Genomic DNA, 15,828 nt, shown 5'->3' with positions numbered 1-15,828 from the left:
TCTGCCTGCTGCTCCCCTGCTTGTGCTTTCTCTCTGGCAAATAAATCACTAAAATCTTTTAAAAAATTGTAAATTGCCCCAACGTTACCCTTTATGCATCACATTTTCAGGTAAATATTAATATACTTTGACTTACATTGGCATTATCTACATTTCATAATATAAAGTTAAATTTTTTTCTGAAAAAAAAATTCAGTATTTTAAAACTGCTTTTAAAAAACTAATGCTTTTAAAATTTTAATAATTTGTCGTCCAACCAACCCCTGATGACCAAAAGGTGAACATATACGTATCTCCTTGAGCAGGAACTGTCACCAAGCTTGTATGTCAAGTGGCTTTAAAAAAAGTCAATAAATTATAGTGGAAGGAAAGAAAAACAAACAGGCTAAAGTCTCTTTTTGATTGTTCTTTTCCAAGGAAAACTTTGATTTGATCCTCATTTCCCTAGTTTTACCTGAGTAATCATGCTAACACTTAGGAAGTACAGGTCCCAGCCACCATTCCAACACTTGCCATGCGTTATAGTGGTGCCCTAGGTGTACCCTTAGAGGACAAGGGCTTGACTTCCTGAGGAGTGACCTGAAGTCTGGCTTAGGAAGCATTTGTGTTTCTGAAGTCCCACATGGGATTCTCAGGCCTAAGGAGCAGCTGAGCTCTACCATCTTCAAAAACATAGAAATCACAGAAGTTGCTTCGCTTCTCAAAGTCCTTCTACTTAACTAATTTTTAGTAGTAGTGTCATGACTTATACGATGGCGATCTATGGGTGAGCAGAATGTTACCCTTGTTTGCACCAATTTTTCCTCTTTTTTGTGTGTGTTATAGGTTATACTGTATAAACACGGAGTATTGTATGCATGTTGTTCATTAGCTTTTGTCTTCAGTGTACCACAGCTACGTGCTCAGGGAAAGAAGTAAACAGCCATATTATGGGGTGATTATAAAGACAGAATTCCTTGCTAGGTTGTATTTTGATAGATAATGTTAACTGTAGCTCTAACTGCATAAGTAATTGTAGTCAATTTAATGAAATTTGGTACTGTTTTAGCAAAATATCTGTCAATTTTGGAGCTCAGTTTAGAACAGAGCACCTTTTTTTTTTACCTACCTACAGAAATTAATGGTAATTATGCTTTTGACAAAGGCAAAATCAACCTAGGAGGTTTTTTTCAGAAAAGAATTATTCTTTTAAGATAGGGGGAGACTTGGGCGCCTGGGTGGCTCAGTGGGTTAAGCCGCTGCCTTCGGCTCAGGTCATGATCTCAGGGTCCTGGGATCGAGTCCCGCATCGGGCTCTCTGCTCAGCAGGGAGTCTGCTTCCCTTCCTCTCTCTCTGCCTGCCTCTCCGTCTACTTGTGATTTCTCTCTGTCAAATAAATAAATAAAATCTTTAAAAAAAAAAAAAATAAGATAGGGGGAGACTAACTCAGTTAATCCTTAAAACAACCCTAAGACATTAAATATTTTACTCTTTTAAGTATTTATTTAGCACTTAACTACATCCAGGCACTGTGTGTATATTACCTAAAACAGTCCTTTCAACAACTCTGGGTGGATGTCATTGTCAACCCCATTTAATAACAAGGAAACTGAAATACAGGGGGATTAAGTAGTTTGGCCAAACTTAAATTAAAATTGATACTAGTCTAGGGTGCCTGAGTGGCTCAGTGGGTTAAGCCTCTGCCTTCAGCTCAGGTCATGATCCCAGGGTCGTGGGATCGAGCCCCGTCTCGGGCTCTCTGCTCAGGGGGGAGCCTGCTTCCCCCCACTCTCTCTGCCTGACTCTCTGCCTACTTGTGATCTCTCTCTCTGTGTCAAGTAAATAAATAAAATCTTTTTTAAAAAATAGATACTGGTCTGTTTTATAGGACAACAAGCTGCCACGGGTACCCGTCTGTAATATTCCCAACACCTACCAATTACTGAGTGTTGGCATTTCCCATACAACCTCTCATTTAGTTATTCTATAAAATAGCTATTCTTACCCTGATTTTAAATACAAGGAAACAGGTGCATAAAAAAGAGAAAAAAAAATTGCCCGAATCACATGGCTAATTAGGACAGCTGAAATCTGTCTACGTACATCCAAGTCAAAACCTATGCTTTTGTCCAGGTGAAGGGTTTAGTGTGGTAGAGTAACAGAGGGCAGGGAAGGATGGCGTTTTCAAGCTTAACCAAAAGGATCATGGGTTTTTTTTAAAGGCCACGAACATTTTAGTGCATTATACAGGTGCCAGTTTAGCAAGTAACAGAGGTAAACAGTATCTTGGAAATTGGTCTCTACATTATAGCCAGTGGTACAGTAACTACATAAAGAGGACAAGGGGGATTTCTAATGCTTTTTATGACTATACTTATAACATTTAAAAGTAATTCAAACTGAGAAGAAATGCAGAGCTAGGTGGAGGGCTAACCAAAGCCACCCTCTGCCTCCTTCTTCATAACGCAGCATGTATACACTTCACCACTACATACACTGGACCACAAATGACAGGTTTCTCATTCCCCATAGTAGTAGTATATTAAAGGAATTCATGAAATTCTTTCTCTGGAAGATTCCAAAAACAGTTTTTCATCTGGTTTAATGGTTGTCCTTTCTGAAATTAGGTGAGCTGGCTAGATTCTTTTGGTTTCTCCTAGCCCTCATATAAGATGAGGACAAATCCTTTTAAAGGATTTAAAGAAAAATCCTTTTAAAAAAAAAAAAGTTATGGGGACACCTGGGTGGCTCAGTCAGTTAAGCATCTGCCTTTGGCTCAGGTCACGATCTCACAGTCCTGGTATCAAGACCCATGTTGGGCTCCCTGCTCAGCGAGGAGCCCACATCTCCCTCTCCCTCTGCTGTTCCCCCTGCTCATACGCTCTCCCTCAAACAAATAATTAAAATTAAAAATAAAGTTATAGAACGTTTGCTAAAATAATACTCAAGTGATTTACTTCCAAATAGGAGGCTAGCAGTGAAAACTGACATACTGTGTAAAATATTCTAAAGGATTCAGAATAGTATACATTTGAAATTTCTGGGAAGAAATTTTGTGCATTGGAGAAATTTCATGGTTAGAGATAATTTTATTCAAATGTACACACTTATAACCACCATCAAACAGTATAAAATATATTCAAAGAATTAACTACAGCCGGTACTTTAAAGACAATCATAAAATAGCACAAGAGCATGATGGCAGTAATAAGACCATGACAGAAAATTCAACTTACATATAAGACTTGTACAGCTTCAGGTATTTATAACTAACATAATAATAACAGCAAGCAGCTTCAGGGTGTTTCCTATATACCACCATGGTAGCAAAATGATTCTCCTGAGTTATCTCATTTATCCTCATCAGCCCTATAAAGTTGACATGTCAGTTCCCTTTTAGCAGGGAAGAAACTGAAACAGAGGTAGGTTATTTGTCCAAACTTAAACAGCTAATGAGTGACTGATCAATGTTTAAAGTTTAAACCCACACAGTTCAACCCCAGAACCCAACCCCTGTGCCATGCTTCCTCTGGAGAAAACTTGCTCCTCCTCATTAGGAGTAGGGCAGATGTTTAAGATGCTAATACGAAGTCAAATGACCAAGGAGGAAAAGAAGCAAAAGCCTCTGATAATATTCAAACTGAATACCCCTTAAATCATTGTGACCTCACTTGGGTCTTTTGAGGGTATACTTCAACTTTTGGGGATTAATGGGCCATATTATTTGTAGCTGATTTCCCCCAGCTCCCTTTGGGCTTTCCTATCATGGGGGGTCCACAAGTCTAGACAAGTAGACTTTAAAACTGTGTTCACATCACTATACATTCCACTTGTTTGCTTACTCATGTACATTACATGGCCATTTCAGAAATCCCTAGAATAGTCTGGACACTAAATATCAGTCGTGATTTTTAGCTCTTAAGCCCATTGTGTAGGATTCTGGTCTGAAGAACTCTTACTTACATTTTCTCTGGAAACGCAGAGAATACAGTATCAAAGAAAACATTTTAAGGCACATGAGCCTTTTCTGTTCTTTCAGTTTTCTCTGCCTGTGACTGATGAGAAGGAACCCCCCTGCCACCTACCATGCCAGGGTGTAAGAAGAGAAAGAAATGGAAATCAGTAACATGTAACAGGTACCTTATAAATACTGCCAAGGGCCTGACCTTTGCCAGCTATATCATACTTTTCAAGCACGGTTCACAAATGAGGCCAAGGGCACCACAAAAGAATTACTGAAAATATAAGCATTCAAGTGACTTTTAATATTAAAATACTTTATGAAATGATAGATAAAATCATTGCACATGATAAATTTCCTTAGTCTCTGCTTTTAAAAGTTTTCAACAACACGTCTGCTGCTAGTCCTGGGGACATGGCCCCACTGAGAACCTTTTTTTCCATAACGGGGATCTGTTCCCGGATGGTGGGATGGGTCCTGAAATGTTCTAACACGCTTTCCTGAATGAGATTCCACATCCAAACTTTCTGCTGCCTCTGCCGCTTGGCTGTCAGCTCCCCACTGGTGAGCATGAGGTCCTGGAACTCTCTCATTTTATCCCACATTTCACTGATGCCCTCTCCACTTCTGGCGGAGATACGAATTACCTATTGAAAAGGGAAGAACCAAAACCGTTTTACTTAAAATGACAGGAAACATCTTCTTAGGGTCTCTGATATTTGCCAATTAATTCTTACAGTATACAAAAATAGTTAAGTGAAAATGGAGACATTTTATCACTGTGTCGAAGTAAACTATACCCAGAAATAGACTGAGGTCACTTACTACGATTACTATGTGCAGAAACAAGACACTGACATCAGGTCAAAATGTTTAGCCCACAGGCTTATTTTGACGTAGGATTGCTCAGATGGTTTTCAGACGCAACAAGGAGGAGCTGTGAGAGGGTCACGAGGATGGGAAGGGCAATGCTGGGTAGGTTGCCCCGAGGCCTGAGTGCTAAGGAACAAAACTACGGTGAGAAAACAGCCCCATTCCGATTCAGCTCAGCTAAGAGCCAAACACCCAGCACCTGCACAGGCCAGATGGCCCCATGCCCAGGGTAGACAACCTGGATGGGCGAGCTGGGGAGCGGGCGGTAAGAGAGGTCATCGCTGCTCTAACCTGAGTGATACTGGCTCACTCTTTAATAACAGAGTGACCTCCTGCACAGAAGGCCACCCACATCTGTATCCGTGTACCATTTATTACAGAACGGGTCTTTGTTTTTTCTTTATTGAAAATAGCACCCAGCAAGCATAATGGGGAGGGAAGTGATCACATCAAAAGCCTCTTGTCCGCTCCTCAAACTCTGAGATAGAGAATCAAATCACTAACCGCTCCAGAATCTTCAGAAGGTTCCTTTCAGAATGGATTTGCTATCACTTCCGAATGGCTCAAGTCAAGCATTAAGCAATCTAATCTATCCCCTCATATCTGGCTTTTGACATCTTGAGGTTGAAGGATTATATTTAAAATCATGACTACCTGCTCTGGCTTTGTCATAATTTTTAAATTGTGATCTCACATCCAAGCAGAAATGGATTATGTGTGGCACGGGACTTGCATTCTTTCCTCTAATGTGCGCAGTCCACTCAGGTGGGGAGCACAGAGCAGAACACAAGCTGACCTTGGGTCTCCAGACTTCGGAGCGCTTGCGGAGTAACTTCAGGGCGCTCACGTACTCTGCCTGTATCCTTCGAGCCGGCACAATCAGGTCTCCATCAGATTTCGTGATGGCCACCAGGTCCGCCATCTCAATTATACCTCTCTTGATACCCTGAAGAGAAAAAGAGAGCGATGTATCAAAAACATTTCATTTAAATAGAGCAAAAAATGGGCGACCAGTCAACGCTAAGATTTTGAGAGTCACACACTTCATTAACTAACTTTACCTCCACATTCTCCCAAGCCCTGAGTACCGGGAACCACACTCACTTAACTGTTGGGATTATGGAAGTCATCTGTAAGATCTCTCCCAAATTTAGAGACTAACGTGAGAAAATACATTTACAATTAGAGAAAGTACATCCTCAAGACAGAACAAGAATGAGTGGCAGGACACAAGTCCAGCTGTCTCATGACGGATTCTGTCTCTCCTGAGCTAATGCTCAGGACGCAAAACCAACCATCATTAAGTGGTTATAGGGTAAAGACACCTATCGCTAACATCTGCATTTCCATACACAGTCTTTGAACCTTTCCTCAAGGTTTATAATTTTTTTTCCAATTTGCATTTGAGGAAAATAACCAGATAGCTAAAGATGGCCCAGTCTTGGTACTACAAACACCCACACCACAGTGGTCCTCTTTTGGCTGGAACTATCCATGTGCTCCATTCACTCCCCATGCCGCCGGTAGAAAAATCTAAGTTGTAGGATTAGCTCAAGGTCATAAATTTTGTTACTATAAGTTAGGAAAAAACACAGAGAATGTGCCTTTGACTCGGGCATTTTAGCTAATATGAATGATTTTCTTTTCTTTTTATTTATTTATTTATTTAAGAGCCAGAGAGAGCACGCATGCATACTAGTAGGGGGAGGAACAGAGGGAGATGGAGAAGCAGATTCCCCGCCAAGCAGGGAGCCCCATGCGGGACTCAATCCCAGGACCCTGAGATCATGACCTGAGCTGAAAGCAGATGCTTTACCAACTGAGCCACCCAGGCGCCTCTGAATGCTACTTCTTTTGCTTCCATTACCCCAGCTTAATTTACAGCAACACAACACTGGCAATGTGTACTTTCAGAGATGTATACTTTGTGTTTTGGGAGGAAAAAAGGCAACATAATCACCTGCAATTCATCTCCTCCTGCTGGTGGCAACAGTAAAACAAACATGTCAACCATATCCGCAACGGCAAACTCGGACTGGCCCACGCCTGAGATTGTAAAATATTCATAGTGATTAGACTTTCTCAGCTACCTCGACCGCCATTCATTCACTCCTTCCCGTACACACACTCAAGCTGATCCCACTTTGAAACCCCCACCTCTGAGGAATCTATGCAATGCGCTGCCCTATGAGTACCACCTGTGACCCTTCCCACCTCTCGCCCTCGCTTATGGCCAGTAGCCTTCATGCTGGCTAAATGGCAAACCTCGAGACGCCCATTCTCTCCTCGCCCTCGCAGCTCTTTCCTGGCTTCCCTTTCACCAGTGAGTGGCTTGAACAGTGTGGTTCTAATCCTAGACCATGCCTGTCAAGACTTTCGGCTTTCTGGCTTTCCATCCTCCCAGGAGCCCTGCAAAGCCCCACCCATGGAACAGTCCAACGATCCGTGTTCTCTCTTCTGTAAGGTGCCGGAGGAATGGCTCAAGAACAGGCACCACGGCAGGGTCATGGGGTCTACTGTCCGCTGCCCACTCTGCAAAGCCCAGCAAAAGCGGAGCTGCTAGGCACCCTCAGTCAGCTGCATTCCCATTTCTTGCAGTGGCTGTTACAAACATTCACTGGGCCGTGGTCTTCCTCACAATGATGCCCATGGCACTACTTGGTGGTGAAATAAAGGCCAGAGCTCCCTCAGCATTTCCCTCTCCCCAAATGCCAACCCTGCTCACTGCCTCCTCTGCAGTTGCAGCGTAAGAAGTACCCGCCGGAGATTAGCGGCTCCTTCCTCCCCACCTCCTCAGGGCCAGGCTCTGCTTTATCTTTAAGCTCTCCTCAGTCTACCGGCTCCTGTCGCTCAGCACCTCATAGGAACTGTGCTCGGGTCCTTCTCATTGAAAACTAAATGAACCAAGAAAAAAAAAATAGGACAAAACCTCACACAACCTCCTCCAATTATCACCATATTTCTCACTTTCTTTATAGCTAAGTGTCTAATAAGAAAAATCAATGTATGCTCATTTGTCTTCACTTCATTACTTCACATTAATTTCAATCCACTTAAATCTGACTTGCACATCACACGCTCCACTGAAACCTCTCTTAAGAGTCTGCCCTTCGCTGGGGTGTCAGAGACTTCTAGCTGTCCATTCCATATTTATTCTTCCCCATTTCCTTACCACAGGGGTTGTTAGGAGCACTGATGTACCAGGTAGAAGCCCACAGTCATCAGACCGGGCTTCCGCCAGGGATGATTTATGCGTGAAAGCAAAAGTCACCACATGGGGTTTCCAGGAAGACTCTTTAAAGAGGGGCTAACCCAGCCAGAGGTACATCTCTTCTGCCGACCCCTTACCCCTCCTTCCTTACCCTCTACCTCATCTCTCTGCCTCCTGCTTGGAATGTGTATGTGACCGTTAGAGCTTTGTCAGGTGTCTTTTAACCAAGAGCAACCCTGAGGAGGGAAACTAAATGCTGAGACTGGAGAGCAGAGACAGAAGCTGGGGACACTGAGGGCACTGTGGGGCCACCAGGCCTACTCGGGCCTGCCTGCCTCTGGGCTTCTTCTGTTTACAAAAAAAATACACCACCTCTGCTGAATCACAGCTCTTTCGAGTCTCTGGGAGAAGCAGTCAAATGCAACTTCTAACCAATGCACTTGGTTTTTATGGCTCTCTCCTCTCTCGATTCTCCCACTACCACACGGGCAACTCTTCCTCCATCCCCCCCTACATGGTGGAGTTTCTGGTCTCCAGCCCCACCTCTCTTTACCCGCTATGCGCCTCCATACTCTATGGGCTACGTATTCTGAACAAACCGTGGTTCTGTAAATTGGCCATGCCCTCTCGCTCTCTTTATTTCACCCCAGTTCCTCCTTCAACACTGAGCTCAACTGTCACCCCCTCCCAGAAGTCTTCCCTGATCCCTCAAACCCGAATCGGGTTGTGGCACAAACATTTATCACTCAGTAACAGTGGATTGTCTCTCCATAGCCTGTGAATTTCTTGGGGTTTCCATTTCAGTATTTTCATTGTGTATAACTATGTACTAGGGATAGAAAGGTGAAAAAAAGCATGGCCCTGTATTAAAGGGGTAACCAACTATGTGTATTTTTGTAGCGAATATTATAGACATGTGAAATGTGCTTCAACACAACAGGTGTTAAGTTAATGTATTGTTTTCAATGCTTACAGCTCTCCTTTGGCATTTACATATGTATCACAGTTCTCCAGATAGATGGCTTTTCTTTAAAGGTCAGGATTAGAGCCTGCATTTTCTTATCTCCTATAGAACCCAAGATATCTTGTATTTTATTATACCTTTGGGAAATATACGCTCAAGGAATAAAATGATACTAGTTGTCACTCATCTTTACATAGCATTCATTATAATAGTATTTTATTGTTATGAAATAGAAAATCACACTCACCTACGGTTTCAATAAGAATGATGTCATATCCCCCTCCTTCACACAACAGAATAGCTTCATTTGTGGTCCTTGTCACGCCTCCTAGAGTACCACTGGTAGGAGACGGCCTGATGTATGCATTCATATCTCTTGATAACTCAGTCATTCGGGTTTTATCACCTAAGAGTGATCCTAAAACACAGAGTTTTCTAATCATGGAACACCTATAAAGGCCAATTATCAATCAGCTAATTAATTCCCACATGATGTGCTTTAGGGCATTTCTCCCCAAATCTCAAAATTATTTCATATTATTGAGCTTTAGTGCAACACAGCATATATGATGCCAAATTAATTGTTTTAACATTTCAAGCCCCTCAAAATTTATAATGGCTTCCCACTGACAGAGGTTCACATCCAGATTCTTCAGCTTAGCACTAAAGGACCTCAGAATGCAGCCCTACCTTACCTGTCCAATTTCAGCTTCTACTAGTCCCCAAATCAATCTTCCATTTCAGCCAAGATGGTTTCTTTACTGTCATCTTAACATTGTTGCCTTTAAAGTTTTCAAATGGGGATGAGTTTTCCCCCAGAGGAAATCTGGCAATGTCTAGAGAGATTTTTACTTGTCAAAACTGGGGGTAGGATGCTATTGGCATCTGGTGGGTGGAGGCCAAGGATACTGCTAAGCAGCCTTTAGTGTCAGGAAGCTGCCCCAAACAAAGAATGTCATCAGTGCCAAGGCTGAGAAACTGTGCTTTAATAGAAGTTCCTTGCTCATGGGACCATGTCTTACATATTCTCTAATGAGAGCTTATTCACTGTAGGAATTAATTAGTTAATTTTTTAAAAAGATTTTACTTATTCATTTGAGAGAAAGAGAGAGAGCACGAGCAGGGTGTAGGGGCAGAGAGAGAAGCAGGCATCCCGCTGAGCAGGGAGCCCAAAGAGAGGCTCCATCCCAGGACCCTGGGATCATGACCTGAGCTGAAGGCAGACGCTTGACTGACTGAGCCACCCAGGCACCCCATCAATCAATTTAATGACTGTGGATTAGAACTAGTGATGTCCTAGGGCTTACTGCAGTATTTTGGCAAATACCACTACTTGCAAATTCTAGAAGACTAAATGCCCTGGGACTATTGAAATTACCTCAAACTTTTACTTTCCTTTAGCCATATAACAACATTTGAAGGTGTAGTTCTAGTCTAACCCACACTTTAATTTTCCCTCTGCCTAAGAGCTAACTTCTCTACATAAAGTTGATGCTAAGCATTGAGAAGGTCCTTAAAGATATGGTCTTTTCTCTTGTGATTCCAGTTTAGAGTTCTCACAGGTTCTAATTCTAGAGCAGACACCTACCACATATCTCAACTGCTTTACTGCACACAAAACTTTTTTCTAAAGTAATTTTCGGCATGAAATCATCTCTGTATAAGTCACCAATCTGCCAAAGCTGTACTTTAACTTATTATCCTATAGATCCTAACACACTGAATTAAAGATTATGAAATTACTCTCCCATCTAACTGTCTTAGCCAGTGAGTCAAAAACTGTCAGTTGCAGACCCTTAGACAGGTCTCCAAGATGCACCGACTAGAGACCAAAAAAGTAATGCTTTTCAACTTTAGCATCGTGCTGTTTTGCAAATGTAACTACTGCAGCAAAAATAAAGTAGAAATGGAAACTTACAGTGCCCTGTTAATCCTCAAGTATTTTCTCTTTCAAAGTCTATATATTTTTTTCACCTGAGAAAGGGAAGTTTAAGAATTAAAACCACATGGCCATGCAACTTTAATTAGGCTCTCTTGTCACCAAATCTGCTACTACTATCTCAAGCTATTATTTTCTTTTGCTATTTCAAGTATTCTAGAATACAGTGAAGGTGAGAGGAAAAAAAGCCTTCTCACCTGTATGAAAATGAGAGCCACTATAAAAAAATTATTTGCTCAAGTCCTTACCTTTAACAAAGTAAGTGCTTAGACTGTAAATAAGAAAATGCATTCGCATGGCTTTAATCTTGAGCCCTGTGAGTATAATTTTATTTTATGGTTAACATTTATTATTGTGAATCAAAAACTGTACATGTTTTCAGCTAAAGTTCTCAATGAGTGGTAACAGGAATTGCTGTCCACCTCTCAACTGACCTAAAGCTCTTTAAATAGGATTATATCATCTCTATTTTTTTAGCATGAAACCCACAGTATGCAAACCAAACACTTCCACAAAGTGCCCTGTACTTTCCCCCTTACAACACACACTACATTGTAATGGCCGGTGTTTACATGTCTGTTTCCATCATTAGATATACAGCATAAGACTAAGAGGACTGTGTCTCAGTCACCATTACACGCCCCGGTGCCTTCCTTGTATGATGCCTCCCCTATGGCAGATATGCAAATGCTTGTTAAATGAATAACTGTAATGTGAGAGGGATAAGGAAAGAAAAAACTTTCCTGGGGCGCCTGGGTGTCTCAGTTGTTAAGCATCTGCCTTCAGCTCTGGTCATGATCCCAGGGTCCTGGGTTCAAGCCCCACATCAGGCTCCCTGCTCAACAGGAAGCTGGCTTCTCCCTCTCCCACTCCCCCTGCTTGTGTTCCCTCTCTCACTGTGTCTCTCTCTGTCAAATAAAAATAAAATAAAATCTTTAAAAAAAAAAAAAAAAAGGAAAGGAAAAACTTTCCTGAGTATTTACATGGTATGCTTTATATTTTCCTTAAATGATCCTTTGGGAAAATGAAGTTTATTCATTTTCTCTCTCATGAGCTGCCAATTAAACTCGAGTGACTCTGTGCCCTCAAACCAGTAAGCAGTTGCTGAGCCCGAGATGTACATACCATGCTAAGTGCTGTGGGGGGAACAAAGGTGTATTACACAGTCTCCCTAAGGGCTTTCTGTTTCACTGAACATATAACATGAACAGGTGACAAGTTATAAAGAGCAATAATATTTTAAGATTAAGAAATGTTACAACAATACAGGAAAAAAGTGAATGAGGGGATGGACCCATTTTCTGAACTGCATAGGGGGTGATGGAGCAGGGGTGGTGGCGGGAACAGGAGGGAAGAGAGCCTAGTGTCAGCTATGATAGACAAAGAGCTGAAATTTGCTTTTGGTTATCTTCAACTTCTGGCACCCATTTTCCTAGTTCTCTAAGTACCCAGCCCCTCCTGGACTCCCCACAAACTAAGAAGCCCAAGGCCCCAAGCTACCTCCATCTCCACCTCGCCCCCCCAAAACTCCTTTCAATGAGATCAAACTCCGCAAGAGGTTAGTTACTGGACTGTGCAAATTCCCATTAAATTATAAGAGAGCCCTAGGAGACCTGCTCTGCAATTAAAAAAAAAAAATCACCAATACTCACCACCACTAGTACAAGAAGAAGGGTCCACAGCTAGCACAGATAATTTGTGCCCTCTCTCAGTAAGCATTTTTCCAAAATACTCTATAAAGGTTGATTTTCCAGCACCAGGGGGCCCAGACAATCCTGTAGTAGAGAAAGACCTTCTAATTTAATGAAAGAAATAAGATCAGCACAATGTTAAGTTCTATTCAAATATCAGATTACCTTGTATTTCTCCTAATGTATTAAAACCATCATTAATGTATTTTAACATTTCCTAAAGTAAGTGAAAAACCATTTATCTAGCTCCTGAGCAACAGGGATATAGGAAGAAAACAACTCTGAGTTCCGTATGTTCTCCAAATTTACTTTGTAAAAGGACAAAATAGGATCGGCCCTTTTACTATAATACAGATCTTTCTGGACAGACATCACTGCTTCTGTTGTTAATGTGCTGAATTTCCCCAACACCTGCCCGCCGCATCATGAGCAGTAATTATTCCACCTACCCCAAAGCTGGACACTTGATCTTCCCATTGGAAGAACAACTCAGTACTTTGGAAATTCCCAGTAATTGAGAAAATAATTTCCCACTTATGAAAGATAATTTTTTGCACCTTACCCATAACTCAAATTTAAACTGAATCCTGAAGAAATTAGTTTGTCTTAAGAAAGGGAGGAAATTCCCCGCCTGGCGATAAGATAAGAACACACACTCTGGAGCCAGGTGACTGGTTCTGGTTCTAGCTCTGCCTCTTAAGAGCTGTGTGATCCTGGAGAAGTTACCTAGCCATTCTGTACCTGAGTATACTCTGCAATCAAATGCATACGATAGCACGTATCTCTTTAGGTTGTTGTAAGAACTAGATGAGTTGCTATTTGTGATGTTTAGAACAGAACATGGTATAAAGTATATAAAAGTTAAGAATTTAACTGTAACTGCATTCAAAAGTATGTGTAGATCATACGGCATGCCCAACCTTACTGTAATTTTCAGGGAAGGTCTCTTCTCTGTCTTAAACATCTGTATGGGTACTGAGCAAACACCTGTGATAGAAGATGATGGTGATAGAAGAGCTACAATAAAGACAAAGGTTCATCTGGCTTCATAAGACCAAAATGAAAGAACCAGAACAGCAATGAAAATTTGTGAGTTACTAGCTTCGTGTGAGTTGCTGGTTAACTCCATATATTTCTGGGATGTTTTCTCTTCAAACATCCATTAGGTATAATAAGTAAACACTTTGTCATAACTGGAATTTCTCTTTGGGAGTCTGCTGTTTTGTCTGTCACATAAAGATTATTCACAGTCAATGTACTACTCTCAAAATGAGAGTTCCTTCAATGAGGGCAGAAGAATGGGATGTGTGAATAATGCAGACTCCCAATATCAGTTGGTGAACTCTTTTTGAAATAATCTTCAAAGATGCATACCCTGTTACCATAAAATTAGAAGGTTTTAATCCCATATCATTAAACTGAGATATAAGTCTAATACAATGCCAGTCAATTTTTAAGTGTATTTGCCCAATCCTCACAAAATTTCTGCACTTTGTCCACCATTTCCAGGTCTTTTTAGTGGGAAAGTTGATTGGATCACCTACTCTGCCATCGTGGAAACTCTCAATCCACTAAAACGTATCTAAATTGTTTAAAAATGCACAATTAAAAAAAATAAAGCCAGCTTATTTGCGATTACAGAACCTAGTCATCTGTTCAAGAAATCAAGTGAATTTCTAATATTTTTAGACAGCAAATGAATAGGGTTTCTCCTTTAAAACACATTTTGGTATTGAGATGGCTATGCTTAGAGCCAAGCAACTCCCAGAAACTCTAACAGAAAGTACCTGGAAGAAGGGAGACTTGCCCTAGAAAGACTAATGAAACACCTAAGAAGCAGAATTTTGAAATGTGATAAGGATAATTATAGTTGATATAAATACAGAAACAAGGCGTTCACTTCGGACTATCAAGCTGAGTAAACCACTTAACGATTCTTCATATGCATAGTCTATTCTGGAGCCACAGGTTCTTGCCAAAGCAGAAATATTATTCTCTTAAAATACAGAGCCTTGGCTCAAATGACCATGACATCCCCCCACCAACTTAACAAGAACAATATTTGCAAAAAAGAAAAGAAAAAGAGAGAAAGCGGGGAGTGGGGGGGATTAAAATCCAGCCCAAATTTTGGGGGAAAAAAAAAGAATTCCCATTAGATTGCAAACTATTCAGACTTATTTTAAAATATAGAAAACTTAGAAAAATATTTACTTAAGAGACTAAAAAAAAAAAGACTGACCCACTCGAAATGCTAGTGGTTTTCCCTTATTTATTTGTTCTTGTTCCCTGTGGTAGACTAATACTTTCTGAAGAAGCACCTGGGCTAACTCTTTTTTCCTCTTGTGGGTTGATTCTATGAGAGTTATGGCCTCTGCTAAGCAGGCTCTGTGCCCTTGGATTAAACCGGTATAAAGTTTATCCACAAATCTTTGTTCTTTATCAGAAAGTTCTTCTGTTTGTTCCTTTAAGGTTGTTTGTACACATAATTTTCTCTTTAAACCATTTGACAGCAGCATCCATTTTGTACAATGGAGTCCAAGAGAATTAAACGGCCGAGCACAAGGGACTCCTGATCCGAGATGAGTACTTGAGTGAAAGATGAAGCAGTAACGACGGAAAGGTGTTCTTAAAAGGCCTTTTAGGAAACTCCGGTGAGAATGTTGCAGTAGCATGGGAATATTCATTCTGTTTGTAACGGCAGAAAACACTGGATTGTTTTTTTGGCTCAATGTGATTTGTGACTCCCTAGAAGAAAGAAAAACATATTTTTGCCAATTCAATATACAATTAAGATACTGAAGTTAGTAAAACTGCAAGCTTAGTGTTTTCCCTATATTCTAAAACACACATAATCAGGCTACTTGGCAGTACAAATGGGTGAAAGTTTCTTACCAAACCTAAGAGAGATGATCACCCCCTTGCCTACAGTTAATATTCAGAGTAGCCCAAATGATGGATTATTGCTCTACTGTAAAAAAGAATGTACATTAAAATTTTCTTCTAAACAAAAAATAAATATACAAAGCTCCTGTGAGGGTAGAAATTTTATGTCATGCTTATTTTCTTCTGTCTACAGACTTTACAATTTCCTCAGATCGAATGGACCTGATTTTGAGGCTCATTCAAAAGGTTAAAAAAAAAATTCTTCTCATGCTAGCCTTTTTATTCTTTCTCTACCCAAAAAAAAAAAAAAAAAAAAAAAAAAAAAA

The 15,828-nt window shown here is 40.8% G+C and overlaps 1 protein-coding gene across 2 annotated transcripts in view; it reads right to left on the bottom strand.

Annotated features, from left to right (window-relative positions):
• Positions 1-3,049: 3,049 nt before the first annotated feature.
• The window catches only part of MMAA (metabolism of cobalamin associated A), a 63,600-nt gene continuing 50,821 nt past the window's right edge, over positions 3,050-15,828 (bottom strand). For both annotated transcript variants that reach the window (XM_059393692.1, XM_059393701.1), the window contains exons 2-7: positions 14,859-15,364; positions 12,581-12,703; positions 9,237-9,407; positions 6,775-6,860; positions 5,611-5,760; positions 3,050-4,588 (exon numbers count right to left, since the gene is read on the bottom strand). In XM_059393692.1, the coding sequence (XP_059249675.1) occupies positions 4,301-4,588; positions 5,611-5,760; positions 6,775-6,860; positions 9,237-9,407; positions 12,581-12,703; positions 14,859-15,364 (1,324 nt within the window). In that variant the 3' untranslated portion in view covers positions 3,050-4,300. The remainder of the gene's footprint in view (positions 4,589-5,610; positions 5,761-6,774; positions 6,861-9,236; positions 9,408-12,580; positions 12,704-14,858; positions 15,365-15,828) is intronic.

The sequence above is a fragment of the Mustela nigripes genome, chromosome 1 (assembly GCF_022355385.1).
Source record: "Mustela nigripes isolate SB6536 chromosome 1, MUSNIG.SB6536, whole genome shotgun sequence".
In the NCBI taxonomy this organism is placed as follows: domain Eukaryota; kingdom Metazoa; phylum Chordata; class Mammalia; order Carnivora; family Mustelidae; genus Mustela; species Mustela nigripes.
This window is presented reverse-complemented; position numbering and strand designations above follow the sequence as displayed.